Source organism: Sus scrofa, chromosome 1 (genome assembly GCF_054392235.1).
Source record: "Sus scrofa isolate SSC_HxYL_T2T_F1_AM1 chromosome 1, Sscrofa_HxYL_maternal_Yorkshire_Landrace_v2.0, whole genome shotgun sequence".
NCBI lineage: Eukaryota > Metazoa > Chordata > Mammalia > Artiodactyla > Suidae > Sus > Sus scrofa.
Genome location: NC_139383.1, coordinates 232,408,189 through 232,423,882, shown reverse-complemented (window position 1 = coordinate 232,423,882; position 15,694 = coordinate 232,408,189). Strand labels below are relative to the sequence as shown.

Sequence of the window (15,694 nt, the reverse complement as noted above, 5' to 3'; positions counted from 1 at the left end):
GCCACCCATATTCGTGGCTCGGTGGTCAGGTCTGGGACTAAGGGAACGAGGTAAACTCCGCATCTCCTGCGGGGCTCGCGGGAGAGCCTCAGCGTCGGCTTTGGGCTCGTCCGCAATCGTATGCGACGCTCCAACGTTTGTTGACCAAATAAAGGAACAAACGCAGGCCTAGAGAATTTCCACCCAAGGGGTAAAGGGCAACTGGAATGTGAACGGGAGAAATGTAGGCATGAAATATGCTCCCTTTATATTTTCGCTTATTTCCAAACTTTTATGTTACTGTCGACTCTCAGAATTTGCTGAAAGGATCTTAAAACTGAGGTGAGGCAGATGGGACAGACGAAGTTCACGATTGGGCAAAGCTCAAGGAGAAAGGGGATGAAAGGAATTAAGGAGGTTTGGGGCATTGCCTGCAGGTTAAGAATGGGGCCGACGACGTAGTCAACTGAAGATGCTTGCCCTGTGGGCGAAGGCAGCACGTGCAGAGCGACCACCAAGGGCTGAACTTTTTAACTTTTGGAAACATTCCGGGAACCCTACCGCTGCGAGCCCGGAGGAGATGGCGAATTATAGACGTTCCGTGTGATGGGACTGAATAGAGATGCTGGAATACAAATGGACCGACTAAACGGCTGTAAAAATGTGTCTCTACGTGTTGCCTTTCTCCTGGAATGAGGAATTCATAACTGGGGCTGGGGAGTGGATGAGGGGAAATAAGCTTCTTACCCTCACCGAGTGATATTCCAAAGAAGCATGTAATGCAATTATTTTTGAAATGTGAGCCCTGCTCAGGACGGGGAGAGTGGCAGGGTCTTTAGAAATCTGATTTCTTAGGCGGGAGTATTTCTTGATGGACATCTTCGTCTTGTTTGCCTCCAACCCAGTCATCTGAAGCAGAGTACAGTGAGAACTTCCTGGTTGCAAAGTCCTTCCAGAAAAAAAATTTTTTTTTGAAACAAAAAAGTTCTTTCTGTTATAAAGAAAGGGAAGGGGAGTCCCTAGAATGTACCTGCCCAGGGAGAGAGTTTTTAAAATTGCAAATGTCCACGATCCTAAAGCTTCATTTAATATTTCCCTTTTTTCTGAGCCCTAGTTTTGAGATTTCTAATTTTTTAATTGCCTTTTATTTTCCTCCATAAATTTTGGCCACTACATTTCAGATCGTCCTTCCATTTATTCAAGACAACAATCAATGCTTTAGAAAGATGAAAAATAAATGGAGAATATGGAGAACATGGATTTTTCTCCAATTATTTTTAATCTATAGGTTTCATAAATACTAAATCCCAAAATTTAAAAGGCAGAATTTTTTCAACTTCAAATTTTCTAAAGTTTTAAAAACCATTTTGAAAATGGATTGTTTCCTATGTCTATAATGAATATGAATTGTAAAACAAAAATTGTTTAATTGGGAGGAAAGAACTACGTTTTAAAATGTTTCATTTAGAAAGCGAATAATGAGAATATCAAATAAGCAATATCGTGTAATGATTTAGCACTTTATTTAGTCTATATAATTAGGTTTAATTTTAACACCTCTGTGCACATCAGACACACAAATCAGGAATAAAACCTCTGAAATTAAAATTCTACTTATATTACACATCGATTTCAGGAAGACATAAAGGGCACACGCATTCTGCACTGGACTTGGGAATAATACTTGCAGCGAAGACAGGGGTGGGGGCACATGTTGTGCACTGGACAATTTATTTTCATTGTTTTTCTTTTAATGCTAGAACAAAATGTCCCACTCACGTTCATAGTTCCTCTGGAAATGTGCAAATCGGAAAAGGCTTGGAAGTCACAACTGGAAGTTTTCTTTAAAAGGTGAGCCTTGATGACGCTGTCGGACGTTTACCTTCATGTTGTCTTAAGGGAACAGTAACCAAATTTTCCTTTCTAGAAATTTCGTTGTGAACAGAATTTAGTGGTTTCTCCTCTTCGGAATAAAGATGCACGCACCAGGTCCAGGCTATGCAAGGTGGAGTGTGCCAGAGCAGACTGGGAGGAGAGCATAACCTTGGGTGGCTCCGCCCTCCGGCTTGGTTCCCGGTCCTTCCCGAGGAGCTGGCACCTGGCAAGCTGTGGATGCTACTCAAAAGGCAGACGAGGTCCCCTCTCTGCCGGAAAGGGCGACCAGCGACCTAAACCTAGGGCCCTCTGCTCCCGGCTGACAAGCCAGTAACGCCGCGGTGGCGGACAGGTGCCGGCCCAGCAGAGCGCCCTTGCTGGGAGCGCAGCCGCTGGCACAGTCCTGCTGCTGTTGCTGCTGCTGCAAAATCGTCCGGGCAGCGGATGCGGCGGCGGCGGACACGTGGAGCAAAGGGGCAGCAGCTTGGGGATGCAACAGGCACGACGGGCGCTGCAGCAGGTGGTAGTAGCCCCACGGGGGCGGGGGCAGATTCTGCACAGCGCCAGAACTAGCTCCCCGGACTCCTTGCATGATACTCTCGATGCTAAAGGAGGTGCATCTGCCTCCTGACTGGGACGCCGGTCCCTTGCCCTCTTCCCAAGGTTGGGAATCCAGCGTGGGTTGAAGCGCCGAAAGGGTGCCAGGGGTCATCAGATCCTCGCCTTCAGCTTTCCTGGGCGACTCAGCGTAGGCTGGGGCAGAGAGAAGCAGGTAGCGGAGGGGGTGAGGATGCAGCAGTGCGCAAGGGCGGCTCGCGGAAGTGGGAGCAGAATAGGCCCCGAGGACCGGCTGCGAAGGGGTCGGAGGCCCAAGCAGCATGCCTGTGTAGGGGCCGTGCAGGGCGGCGGATGCAGCCGGCAGGGGGAAGGGGTGGTGCAGGTGGGCCACCGGGGGCTGGTGGTGGCGCTTGAAGCGCTTCCTGCGCCGAAGGAAGCTGCCATTGTCGAACATGTCTTGGGAGGCGGGGTCCAGGCTCCAGTAGTTGCCCTTTCCCGGGTGTCCTGGCTCGCGGGGAATCTTGACGAAGCAGTCGTTGAGCGAGAGGTTGTGGCGGATGCTGTTCTGCCAGGCGGGGAACTTGCGGCGGTAGTAGGGAAAACGACCGCTGATGAAGGCGCAGATGCCGCTGAGCGTGAGGCGCTTGTGCGGGCTCTGTAGAATGGCCATGGTGATGAGTGCAATGTATGAGTAGGGGGGCTTCGTCGGCTGCGTACCATCCGCAGAAGCCGCTGCAGACCCGGTTGATGTCCTGAATTCGGAGGAGTCGCTCGGGCAGCAGCCGCTCTCAGGGCGGTCTCGGGGAAGTGCGCCCGCGCCCCGCCGCGCCCCCTGCGGCTCTGGCTGGTGCAACTGCTCTAAGAGCCGCTGGCTCCTCTCAGGCTCGTCGTTCTCCTCTTCCTCCTCCTCGTCTTCATCTTCCTCCTCTCCCAGTATATCGATCTCACCGTCTTCCCCATCCGAGCTCCGGAGGCTGCGTGGGGGTGTGGAGCGAAGGGGCTCAGTACTTGGCAAGTTCATGGAGGAGCAGGTCCTGCAGACACCAGGGAGGTGCGGCCGCTCACCTGGTTCTGGATGGGCTGGGCTGGAAGCTTGGTTGAAGTGTCCAAGAACGAAGGATGCTCGAGGTTACCCTTTCAGGTGATTTTTTTTCTGCTGCTGGTTTCTCCTCCTTTCCTACACCGTCCAGCAAAGACGCACTTTCCCTTTTATTAAAAGTTCTTCTGACTCCCCCACCTCCCTTTATACTCTTTCTTGCCCTTCCTTAGAGCGCTCACTTCCTCCCGACGCAGTCCAATGATAAGGGTCCTTTGTGCATTACCCCACGACGCCGAAACAGCCTTCAGCCTCCTCCTTCTTACACACACCCGCCACCAAGGAAGATGCTTCACTCCTCAGGCCTAGCCAGCCAGTCTGGCCGAGAGTTGCACAGGCTCTGTTAACTCACTTTGAAAACGGCGCAAATAAAAAAGAGGTAGGGAAATTATATACTTGGCAATCCAAGGCTACCTCGATATTCAAGCCTCTCTCCTGAAGGTTAAAAAAAAGCAGGAGGGGGTGGGGGTGGGTGAGGCACTGAAATGTATATGGTGTTTGACTCTAAAAGAATGTATAACAGTAAAAGTGTGTTTTGTGTTTCAGAGCTGGTTAATCTCGCATTTTCAATTGGTAGATTCTGTCCTCATCTAGAACAATGAGCTGAAATATTTTTAATGTTCTAACTACATCCTCCAGCTAAGGGTGGAGCAAGAGAGGGTGTTGCCTTGTTCCTACTACCCCCTATCTCAGCTTCCCAAAATATTCTCCCTGACTCAAGTTTTCAGAAAAATCTGAAATGTCCTGCCATTACGCTGCCGAAGTTCAGGATGGAGGGAAAGCAAGAGGGCTAAATAGAAGTCCCCTTTCAGCAGTGATTCTCAATTTCTTTCAACATTAACCTGAGAATGAAGTACATTTTATAACCACCATCTTGCTTGTAGACTTATATAACTGTTTCACAAGACAAATGATCACTATTTTTTTTTCTTTAAGGTCATGACCAACTAAACTGATTTTGCTGCATACTAATTAGTACAAACCCAGTTTGAAAAATCCTTTTCACAAAAAATGGCCCAACAACTGCAAAGGATGCAGCCAATCTGAGCCAGACTCTTTCTTTCTTCCTTCTAAAAACAACAACAAAAAACATTAAGAACTTTTGACTATAAAATAAATCCTAATCTTGGAACTTAAACGAGGCAAAAAGGGCTGCAATTTTGGTGTCTGTAAATCACCAGATGTCAGTCCTTACTCATGCAGCAGAGAAGCAAGATGACAGAGGTGCTCTGTTTAAGTCACTTGACATCTTGGAAGTAACAGGATTTTTAGATTGGCTTCATTTAGATCAGCTCGGAGAATAAAGTAACCATGCAGTGCAATATAATTTAATGTGTGTTATATAACTAGGGATCTTATGGTAAAATACTGAGCAGCAGTACATTCCTAATACCCACCTACATGTGAAGCAAATTTGAGGTGACATCTAATAAAAATGCAGCATTAAAATATTGTAGTATGCCATTGATTAGTACATAGTAAATCTTCCATTAATGTCTGTAAAATGACAATTTCTAGTGAGAAACCAGAAGCTGGGTAACATAGCAAAAAATAGCTTAAAGTAGCTTGTTTCTTCAGGACTGAATTTTGAAAGCTTTCTTGCAAGTGTTTTTCAGTCTTATCCTCTACTTCTGAGGTGCTTACCCCTCTAAGGCTTCTCAATTGCATGCAGTTTCAAACAAAACAAATAGCAGATGACTTTGAGCCTAGCAGATTTGTGTTTGAATCCCAAATTAACCAATTACTACTTGTGTGACCTGCTAAACTAAGCTTCCTTAGGGCCGGGACAGGTGTCTTATTCAACCTTAGATTCCCAGATGCCTCCTTCTTAACCCCCTATAGGTAAAGCACATTTCTTCCATCAGCATAGAAATCCAAGATTACCTGAGAAAAGGAGCATTGTTAGTTTCCCTAGAGTCAACTTCTATGGGAATTAGGTTATTTAAAAATGAAAGGGGAAAAGTAAGGGCACTCTAAAAAAAAAAGAGAGAGAGAGAGAGAAATAGCCCCTCTTGATGGAAGTATGATGTCAAAGAGGGCACAGAGAGAAGAGAAAGAGTCCCACGGCCAAAGCTTGGACAATTTAAACAAAATAAAGCAACAAAATCAAGTGGTATAAGATTATTAACCAAAGTATAAAATATTCATGCATCTATAGTGATAAAAAAAGATAATTGAGTAAATTAATACATGAGGGAAGAGGTGACTCTTCCCTTGCATAAGAATTCCAAATAAATTGTGTAGCTATTCCACTCTCTAGGAAGTGGAGCATAACCTTCCTACATAAACACTCTTTTACTGCGGGCAGTACAGAGTGATTTCCTTCCAAAAGTACCGTATGACATGGGGCAGGGGAAATAACGTTACCGGTAGAGAATTGTGACAAGGTTTCAGCCAGGTATCAGGTAATCGATGAGAACATGAACAGTCATAAATCATGTTGATAGTATATACCCTTGATATGAGGTGATAAAAATGGTAGATAGGAGTTCCCATTGTGGCTCAGTGGTAATGAACCTAACTAGTATCCATGAGAATGCAGGTTCAATCCCTGGCCTCGCTCAGTGGGTTAAGGATCCAGCATTGCTGTGAGCAGTGGGGTAGGTCATAGATGTGGCTTGGATCTGACATGGTTGTGGCTGTGGCTGGCAGCTGCAGCTCTGATTTGACCCCTAGCCTGGAACTTCTATATGCCTTGGGTGTGGCCCTAATGCAGTAGGAACAGAAAAAAGATATTAGGTAAAAACTAAGAATATATGAATAAAATATGGACTTTGGTTAACAGTAATATATCAAAATTGGTTCACTTTCACTAACTATAATAAATGTATCATACTACTCACTGCAAGACCTTAACTATGCGAGTTTGAGAGGTAGTAGATAGATATGGGAATTCCCTTCTACTATCTGCTGTGCTCAAATTTTCTCTAAATCTAAAAAATTAAGCAGGAGAAAAAGGGCCTAGTAGCCAAAAGGTAGAAATATAAATGTCTTTCAACTGATGAGTGGATGAACAAAATGTGATTTATCAAAACAATTTTATTCAGCTATAAAAAGAGACAAAGTACTGATATATACAACATGGGTGAACCTGGAAACATATAAGTAAAAAGTCCAAATAGGCAAATCTATTGAGACAGAAAGATTACCACTTCCTGTGGATATTCTAAAACCATGAATTATATAAAGGGTAAATTTTATGTGAATTACATCTAAATAAAATTGATATATAAACTACATCAACATAAAAATAAAGAGTTGTATCAATGAAAAGTAAGTTGAATTCTTTGGAAAAACTCCATTATGGCAAGTAATTCTTTTCTTAAAAAAGGGGAACTCTTTCTGTCTCATTAATTCTTTAGGGTCATCTTTATGCTCATGAAACACTGAAACATTTCACTGTGCATAGTGCATAGTAGGCACTCAATATCTGGAGATTACTTCTTTCCTAACACCAAATAGGTTTTTTTCCTGAACGAATCTATCAGGGGGTCACAAAATGCCAACCATCATACTTTGAAAAACCAACCTTTCTAAACTACTATATAGAAAAGATGATGACGATATTTGGTTTATCTTCATTTCATTCTGAAAATTAAAGGCAATTTGCTGAACAACAAAGTTGATTCGAATATTAAAACTAATTCTGAAGAAAAAAAATCTCTCTCCCTTCCTTTCTTTCTTGGCCATAGGGTGCAGAAGCTTGATGAGGGATCTCAGTTCCCAGACTAGGGACTGAACCTGGGCAACATCAATAAAAGTGCTTGGTCCTAACTACTAGACCATCAGGGAACTCCCATAGTATTTCTTTCTTTTTATTTTATTTATTTTTTATTTTCGTCTTTCTTTTTAAAGTAGAGCAAATTGGTAGACATTCAAAGACAAAATACACTTCTTTTAATATCACTTCCACAATGTATGGCATTTCTAGAACTGGGAAAGTCCTTTCAAAGACACCTAAAAATATAGTTTTTTACCTATACTAGTAATCCACAGGAGACATTTATTCAATTGTATCAAGCAACCAAACCCACAAATGTTTAAAAGTCTTTTAGCTTTACTCTGTTGCTAATTCCCTTCAAATGTTACAATCTAGCAATCAGAGGCCTTTTCAATCCCTGGTCTTCCCTCACGCCCTGAGTTGACCCCTCCCATAGTTATCTTAAACTCCATACCAATGCTCTTGCCCCTTTCGCCAAAAGCTGGAAAAGCATAGGAATGACTCATTTGTTTCAAGAAACTGTGCAGAAGTTTGAATATTTTATCACATTCTGCTGGGAAAGGAGAACTCCCATTAACAGAAACTCTATATTCATGGTGCTTTAAATTTAATACCTGGAACAATTCAGAGAGATTTGCATTTTATCTCCATTTTATGAATAAGGAAGCAAAGGCTCAGAGAGGTTTAGTAATTTATCCTATACTACTCAGTAAACTACAAAGTTACAAATGAACCATGCCTAAACCTTCATTATCTTCATTATTATCATCATCATAATACCCTCAAGTTTTCTATGGTTAGCAGAATAATGGCCCATGATATTTATTTGTTAGTGATTTCCATTATAAAAACAAAATCTTCTCTGGAAGCTTTCAATGGCAGGTTTCAAACCCTTCTGAAGTTCAGGTTATACTGTAGATAGTTCTGATCACTGAAAAACACCATATTTAGGGGAAAAATAAGGATGAAGAACAGGGCAATGCATATTTAAAAGAACATATAAGTAATATAAAAATAAAGTAAAAAAAATATGAATTAAAACAGTGGGATGCCATTGAATCCAGAATGGGTTAACTAGGTTTGCAAAAATGGGTACTTTTATATATTCTTGTTACTACGACAAAAAGGTACAGCCATTTGGGAAGGCAAGTTATCAGTATCTATTAAGAACTTATCAGTATCTATTAATAACCTATTAGTATTTACTAAGCACATCCTGAAAGCCAGTGATTCTAACCTTACATATCTCTTCTAGAAACAGTCTCATAAGAAGAAAGAGACATGCACAGTGATGTTCACTGTAGTCCGAAATTTCAAAAACAAAAATGACCAGTTATCTGCCACAGTGATCACAAACACATCACTTGTCCAGCTCAAAACCCCTTCAGCCATTTCCCAAGGCTTTCAGAACAAAACGAATGTTTAGCTTGTCCCATAAGGAGCAAAAAGCCTGGCTCTGGCTTGCAGTTCCAATCCCACCTAGCTTTCTAATCTTTCCACCGCCCTTGCCTTCTTCCTGGTCTCCAGCAAGCTGTGCTGGTTCCCACCTAAAGGCCCTCTCCACTACTTGCTCCCTCTGTGTAGAACCTCCTCCCCCACTCTGCATGAATGACTCCTTTTAATTCTATTTTCAACTTAAAAGCCACTTCTGGCAACCTAGATAACCCTGAGGGTACTCTGCTAAGTGAAATAAGTTAGAGAAGACAAATATTGTAGAATTTCATTCATGTGTGGCATGTGAAAAGCAAACTAAATAAATAAATGAGCAAACCAAACCAAACCAAACATGTGGATATCAAGAACAGAGCAGTGGTAACTAGAGGGGAAGAAGAAGAATGAGGGCAAAGAGGGGAAGGGAACCAACTATATGGTGATGGATGGACACCATATAGTCTGGTGGTGAACACACTATAGGCAATACAAATGGCTTTTAACTGTCATATGTGCAGTTTCAGCCCCAGCACTAATATTGGGCAAACCTGGAAGCACTCAATAAATGTTTTTAAAAGAAATGTATTCTATGAATTTCTGTGCAGCAGCTGAAGACATATCTATATGCACTGTCACAGAAAGATCTAAGACCAAGGATTTTTTGTTTTGTTTTGTTCTGTTTTTAAAAGAGAAAACTGTATTATAATATACATTTAAAACATACAATATAGGCACTTGCTGGTGGTCTACTGGTTAAGGTCTAGAATTGTCACTGCTGTGGACTGATTCAATCCCTGACCCAGGAACTCCTGCATGCCAGGGGCTCAGCCAAACACACAAACACTATAAAAATAAAATGTTTCCTTGAGGATATTGATGGCAAGTTTTTTAAGTCTCCTAAAGAAATGCCTTAAATTACAGTTTTATCATTGTAAAATAACTCATTTTGAGAAGAAATAAAAATCAGACTGTGCAGAGAAATAGGTGAAGAGAAATATCTGAAAGGATAGACATTAAACTGACAACACTGCTTGCCTGGAAGTGACAGTGACTGAAGGAGAAAGGTCAGGGGAGATTGACTTCATCTGTAATGTTTGCATTTTTACAACACAAATATACGCATACAATACTTTTGTAATAAAAAAATGTTTAAAGATTAATAATTTTAAAGAAAAAATACTTAAAAATTTAAAACAGATTTTTAAGAGTTTTGATTAACATTACTTCAAACATTTTTCCCATAATGGGACAATTACTTATAAGCCCTTTCTTATGATCTAGAACAGATGAATCTAAATCATTATTATTTGCCAATGAACATTATGAAGTATTATTATGACTATTTTCATTATAAAACAAATTTAAGTTGTTAGGAAGAAGAAAACATTTATCTATGCTCTATTGTGGGCCAGGAGTGCAGCTTAAGTTCTAAGGGGAAAAATAAAAAAAAATCAATGAAGTTTTTTTTTGTTTTTTGTTTTTTTTTCTTCCTAAGGCCGCACCTGCAACATATGGAAGGTCCCAGGCTAGGGGCTGAATCAGAGCTACAGCTCCTGGTCTACGCCACAGCCTCCGCAATGCCAGATCCGAGCCGTGTCTGCCACTTATACCACAGCTCATGGCAACACTGGATCTTTAACCCACTGAGCATGGCCATGGATCGAACCTGCATCCTCAGGGATCCTTATCGGGCTCGTTAACCACTGAGCCACAAAAGGAACTCCCTGAAGTTAAGTTTTATCATTATTATCACAATAAATAACTTTCATGGGTGAGAAATCAGCATATGTAAACTCCAAAGCCAATTATGAAAGACATTTTTGGGCACGATGTCTACACACACACTTACACAAAAAACTTTAGAGGATACAACTGTATTTTATTGTATGAATGTCAAGTGTTTCACAATACTGATTTACTCTATTTTATGTATTCTATAAAATAAATAGTATTTGAAAGTACACTGGAATTCATAAAAGAAGTAGTGCAAAGAACGGATGCTTGAAATACATCTAATAGGAAACTTATTTCCAATTTTATCGCCCAACCATTTTGATGCTTCTAGTGTTACGGACAAACTTGATCTTCTTTGATATGTTTTGTCCACCGCTTTTCTGTTTCAGTCACAGTTGCTATAAACAGTTGTTTAAGGATATCCTTATCTAAATTCCTGCCTGCAAACAGAACAAAATATAGTATGATTATATTACGCCGATTAAAATGACACAATTCACCTATCAAGTCCAGATCATCAAACGCTTATTTTCAGAAATTTCCAAAAACAATAGTAATTAGTGATTACTTCCTTAACTTTCTATTTAAGTCCCCCAGAACCAAACTGGCATTTGGGTAATCATTTTTCTAAAATCATTTGAAGAAGAGTAAAAGGCTTAACAAGTTCTTAAGAATGTAAGCCTTTTTAAGACATTAACCACAAGCTTATTCAGATTTACAGAAGGAGATCAGATTGGTTAATACTGCTTAAGGAGCACACGACATCCCTTTCCAATGTTTCTTTTACTTTGCTTCTAACTGTTTGCCACTTACCAATAAGAATCAACCGATTTGTTCTCTCAGTGTCGTCCTTCCAGCTCACTGGGGTCTCCTCAAGATCATACAGCTCATGGACACCTTGGACAATCACTTGTTGTGGTTTGTCTCTGATTGATATCAGCCCCTGCTCAGAGAAGAATGATCAATCAGCTGCAGTTTGAATTAAAAGCAGAAATCCAGCATCAATGTTAATGGATTAATTATCCCTATTCCCTTTTAAAAATATAAACTCATAAAGAAGATGCTGTTGAAATACTTAATTCCACTTATTTGTGCATTAAAGAGTTTCTTAAAGCCCTAATTTTTAAAAACATCTCTGTGCACAATGATTTGTTCAAAACAATCCCCATTTCTAATGACAAAATTAATAAATGTATTAGGATGTTTATTCAGTGTTATTTCAACAAAAAGTTGAAAACAACCACATGATAAAACATGTTACATACCAAATTCTATCAATTATTCTACTTTTTAGGATTTTTATGCTTGTTTCACAGTTCTAGTGGGAAAATTTGAGAAGTTAAAAGATTTTGGTGGTAAACTGTTTTTGAATGGGTTTGAATAAATGGAGCAAATGATGACAAAATAAAGGAAAAGAAAAACTATCACATTTATCTGGATGAAATTCATTTTATACTGATTTACAGAAATGAGGAACGAATCTGATAAACTGGCTCCTATGGGGTAAAATAATTTCTCTGAAATAATGTTATACATATTTATTATACTTTTTAATATATGATATATATATTAAAAAGTAAAGATTATATATATATATATATATAAACAGTAAAGACAAACCACTGTCATTCCCACTGCACATTTTTTGTGTATTTTTGGTGTATTCATGTATTTTGAGTGTATGTTCTTCCAGTTTTATTTATTGTGCTTTTTGTTTTCTGCTTTTTAAATTTGAGTTTTAATATATAACAGCAAACTTTTTGGAATTATACCTAAGCATCAATTTTACACTTGTATGAAGACTGTGAAGTGTCAGCTGTTACCAGAATTAACATTTTAAACATGTTGATTATTTTCAACTTAATACTTTGTAACAGCAAAGAGAAGGACCTCTACAAAGAGAAAGCCCATGTCACCTCAGATGCCCCAGGTTGCTGTGATGAGAGGAAGGCCAAAAGAAGAACCAAGGGGGACAACTGCAGAAAATCTGTCACATCTCGAAGCACAAAATCCACACTGGGATGGTGCAGGACAAGCCACCTAACTCTACGCAGAGGTCTAGTGGCAGAATTAGTACAAATGCCCAAAAGGCTGCTTTTCTAGGTAACAACCCCCCATGCAGTACTAGGGGATAAAAGCTGTTACAGGATGATATATGACCTCCCAATTAGGATCACAGAATGTAGATGGGGATAGAGGCATAAAGAAGCTTAGTTCCTCTTCATGGGAAAAATTCGGGAATAGACTGGATTCACCTGTCTTGCTCTGCCACACCAATCTCAAGTATTGCCATCACAATGAGTAAAGAGAGCTAAACCTAAATACTTTCTCTGTCACTCAGTGACCCCAGGAAGCTGGCCGCTAACCAGAGACATCTAGTTGCTATCAGTGATGATAATGAACAGTAATAATAAAAACCTTAGGTACACTTTTGGAAACACAAGAGTAGATAGTCACATGACTGCTGACTGGTTAAGCACACAACCTAGAATCTACTGCTCCCTGGAAAAGGCACCTTTTGGGACACAAATACCCAAATGTCCAAAAATATGAATGGTTTTCCCAACAGAAAGCAAGAATTCTTCTAGTCCCTTGTAATTTCTTTTCAATAATATAACAAATCTTTAATGTCTGCTAAATGCATCAAGAAGCATAAGGTTCAGCTGCAACAAGATCTCCACTATTCTTATTCTGTTAATGAAGCTCTCTTAGAGAAAAACCAACACAAGAAAACACTGTTTTCTCTGGCTGACCAAGCTGTGTGCCAACGGGAGAGTTTCAACAAGTCAAGCTCATTGGCCAAATAACTGCCCAGAGTACCTGGGAGTAGGGAGTAATGTTTCAAAGCATATAGGCTGTTTCAGTTGCAATGATCTGTGAAGCTGCGCAAATAAATCATGCTTTCCACAATGAGTTCTGAAGCTTCTTTTCAGGAATGGAAATAAGAAAAACAAAAACCAAGGTTTATTGTACTAAAACTAGAGCTTATGTTTAAACATGGTTTTATATAAGAGCCAAGAAAGGGACTTTGTCTAAAAGTATAAGACTGTAAGCTGTGCACCATACCTTTAGCCGTATGACCTCCATGCAGTTGCCATCTCTGTTGCTCACATTCTTTTCCCAGATAAGATTCTGTACCAAGTGATATATACTAAGATCAACCACTGCTAATAGGAACAACTACATGGCAAAACAACTGATAAAGCATCAATTAAAACTGCATTCACCTGAATATATACATTGAGACTTTCTTCCTTTGCATTTCCTGGTACTTCAAATGTGACTGTAACAATACTCTGTAAATCAAGAGATAATAATGTTTTTTTAATAGTAATGTTTTAAAATCACAAGTTTTAAGATGAAAAGGAAACATTCATGGAAATTTATGTTGCCTTAACAATGAATGATATTAGGTATTTGTTTTTCACCATACACACTGATTTTTGGTATTACCAACTCCATGTTCCATATTCTGTAATCAATGGCTTAATATTTACACAGAGAAACTCTTAGGAAAGAATACTCATTGTTTAACTTATTCTTTCCAGAATTCTCAGCACTAAGCAAGAGGGAAGGTGATATAAAGAGCATGTTAACTATGTATTAAAAGAGGTACTTTTGCCTAGGTCACTTTATTTCATCATTTCATTTACTCATGACAACAATCCTGTGGAATAAAGAGAATTATTTCCATTTTACACATTGAGGAAGATGAGGCTCAGAAAAAATAAACTCCCCAGAGCTAACAATAAAACTCAAATGCAAATGTTCTTGGGAAAAAATAAATACAAATGAAAGATTTGGTTTATCTCTGATCAAACACATGCCAAGGGGAGAAGAGTTCCTACATATGAGAAGGATAACATAATGAAGTCTTTGGTCTTAGATGGGTGAGATCCACATTTAGAGATTGTTAACTCTGACATTTATTTTTCCTCCTGATCTTGATAAATCGTCTCAGGAACCAGAAGCTTAAGATTTCCTCAGGTTGATCACAGAATAAAATCCAAACCTCCATTTGATACTGTAACCCAAAATTTCAAACCTAATGATCAAAGTACACAAGGGCTGATAAGCAAAACAATAAAAGCACAAACCCCACCTTGGATAACGACAATAAGATGCTAAAGCCAAGCTTCAAAACAAGCAGAAAGGAGCACACTAATGCACAGCTTTGCATAATTTCCTAGATCCATATATCTTAACAGCAATTTTACTCACCAACAGAAAATCATATAGACTTACAGTAGAAAATACAAAAAGACCAAAACTGGTTTTGATTCAACATTAGAATTGCTAAAAGTATTAAAGACCAACTAAGGACAAAATACATGACATCGAGTCTCCACTGTTGCTAGTAATAGGAAATAGTAATAGGAAAGGCACTCTCTTGCTTAGATATGAGACATGCAAGCTAACTAAAACTGGACTTTAAAATGTCAGATTTTTTAAAGTACTTTTGTCACAATAGCCAAAAGGTGGAGACAACGTAACATTAACGGATGAATGGCTACAGATAAAGTAGTATAAAAATTTGGCGTAATAATGAAATATTACTCATCCCTAAAAAAAGAGAAAATCCTGTCATACGCTACAACATGGATGAAACTTGAGGACATAGCGCTAAGTGGAACAGGACAACAAAGAAAGTAAAAAAACACCATGACTCCACTAACAGGGGCCAATCTAAGAAGCACTAAGTAGGTTGCCACGGTCTGGGGGAGAGGGAAGAGAGGAGCTGCTGATTAAGGAATAGAGTTTCATGCAAGGTGAAAAAGTTCTAGGGAATCTGCTGTACAACATAAATACTTAACAACACTACTTACTATACACTAAAAATTTGTTAAGAGATCTTATGTTATGCATATTTTTACCACAATTAAAAAATACTTATTTACAAATCTTAATAAAGTTGTTCAACTGCTTGAACAACTTTATTAAGTTGTTTAATAACAGTATGCATTTAAACAAAATGACAGCCTTCTTTCTTCAAAGCAATCCTTACAAAAAGTACCTAAAAATCCATACCAAAATGTACAGCAAATCATACAGCCTATCAAAATATATAGCAAAAGGTTGCTAAATGAGACATAATTTGTCAATTTCAAAAGACAGTAGTAATTCAAGTTTTAAAAGGCTTTTTAAAAGCTTTAAATAAAGGCTTTATTCAAGTTGGATAACTTGGATTTTAATTATGGGACTGTCTCAATATAGGACCCAATATTTTGCTTGCTTTATTCTTAGCTTAAAGAATTTTCTATCAGGAATGATTTTTGCTTTCAGAAGGTTAGAGATATGAT

General features: G+C 39.3%; 2 protein-coding genes across 6 annotated transcripts in view; both read right to left on the bottom strand.

Moving 5' to 3' along the window:
- Positions 1 to 1,482: 1,482 nt before the first annotated feature.
- On the bottom strand, positions 1,483 to 8,252 carry FOXD4 (forkhead box D4). Its single transcript, XM_084987280.1, has one exon. The coding sequence runs from the start codon at positions 3,431 to 3,433 to the stop codon at positions 2,099 to 2,101; it is 1,335 nt and encodes a 444-aa protein (XP_084843406.1). The 5' UTR covers positions 3,434 to 8,252; the 3' UTR covers positions 1,483 to 2,098.
- A 2,266-nt stretch (positions 8,253 to 10,518) lies between these two features.
- Positions 10,519 to 15,694, bottom strand: part of ZNG1 (Zn regulated GTPase metalloprotein activator 1) — a 49,694-nt gene continuing 44,518 nt past the window's right edge. For 3 of the 5 annotated variants that reach the window (XR_014822541.1, XR_014822540.1, XM_001924392.8), the window contains 4 exons: positions 13,622 to 13,690; positions 13,461 to 13,526; positions 11,208 to 11,337; positions 10,519 to 10,834 (listed from right to left, as the gene is read on the bottom strand). Coding sequence is in view for 2 of the 5 variants with exons in the window: in XM_001924392.8 (XP_001924427.4) it covers positions 10,728 to 10,834; positions 11,208 to 11,337; positions 13,461 to 13,526; positions 13,622 to 13,690 (372 nt within the window). In the remaining 3 variants the exon portion in view is untranslated. The remainder of the gene's footprint in view (positions 10,835 to 11,207; positions 11,338 to 13,460; positions 13,527 to 13,621; positions 13,691 to 15,694) is intronic. The other 2 variants (XR_014822542.1, XM_021064577.2) reach the window with 1 other exon arrangement.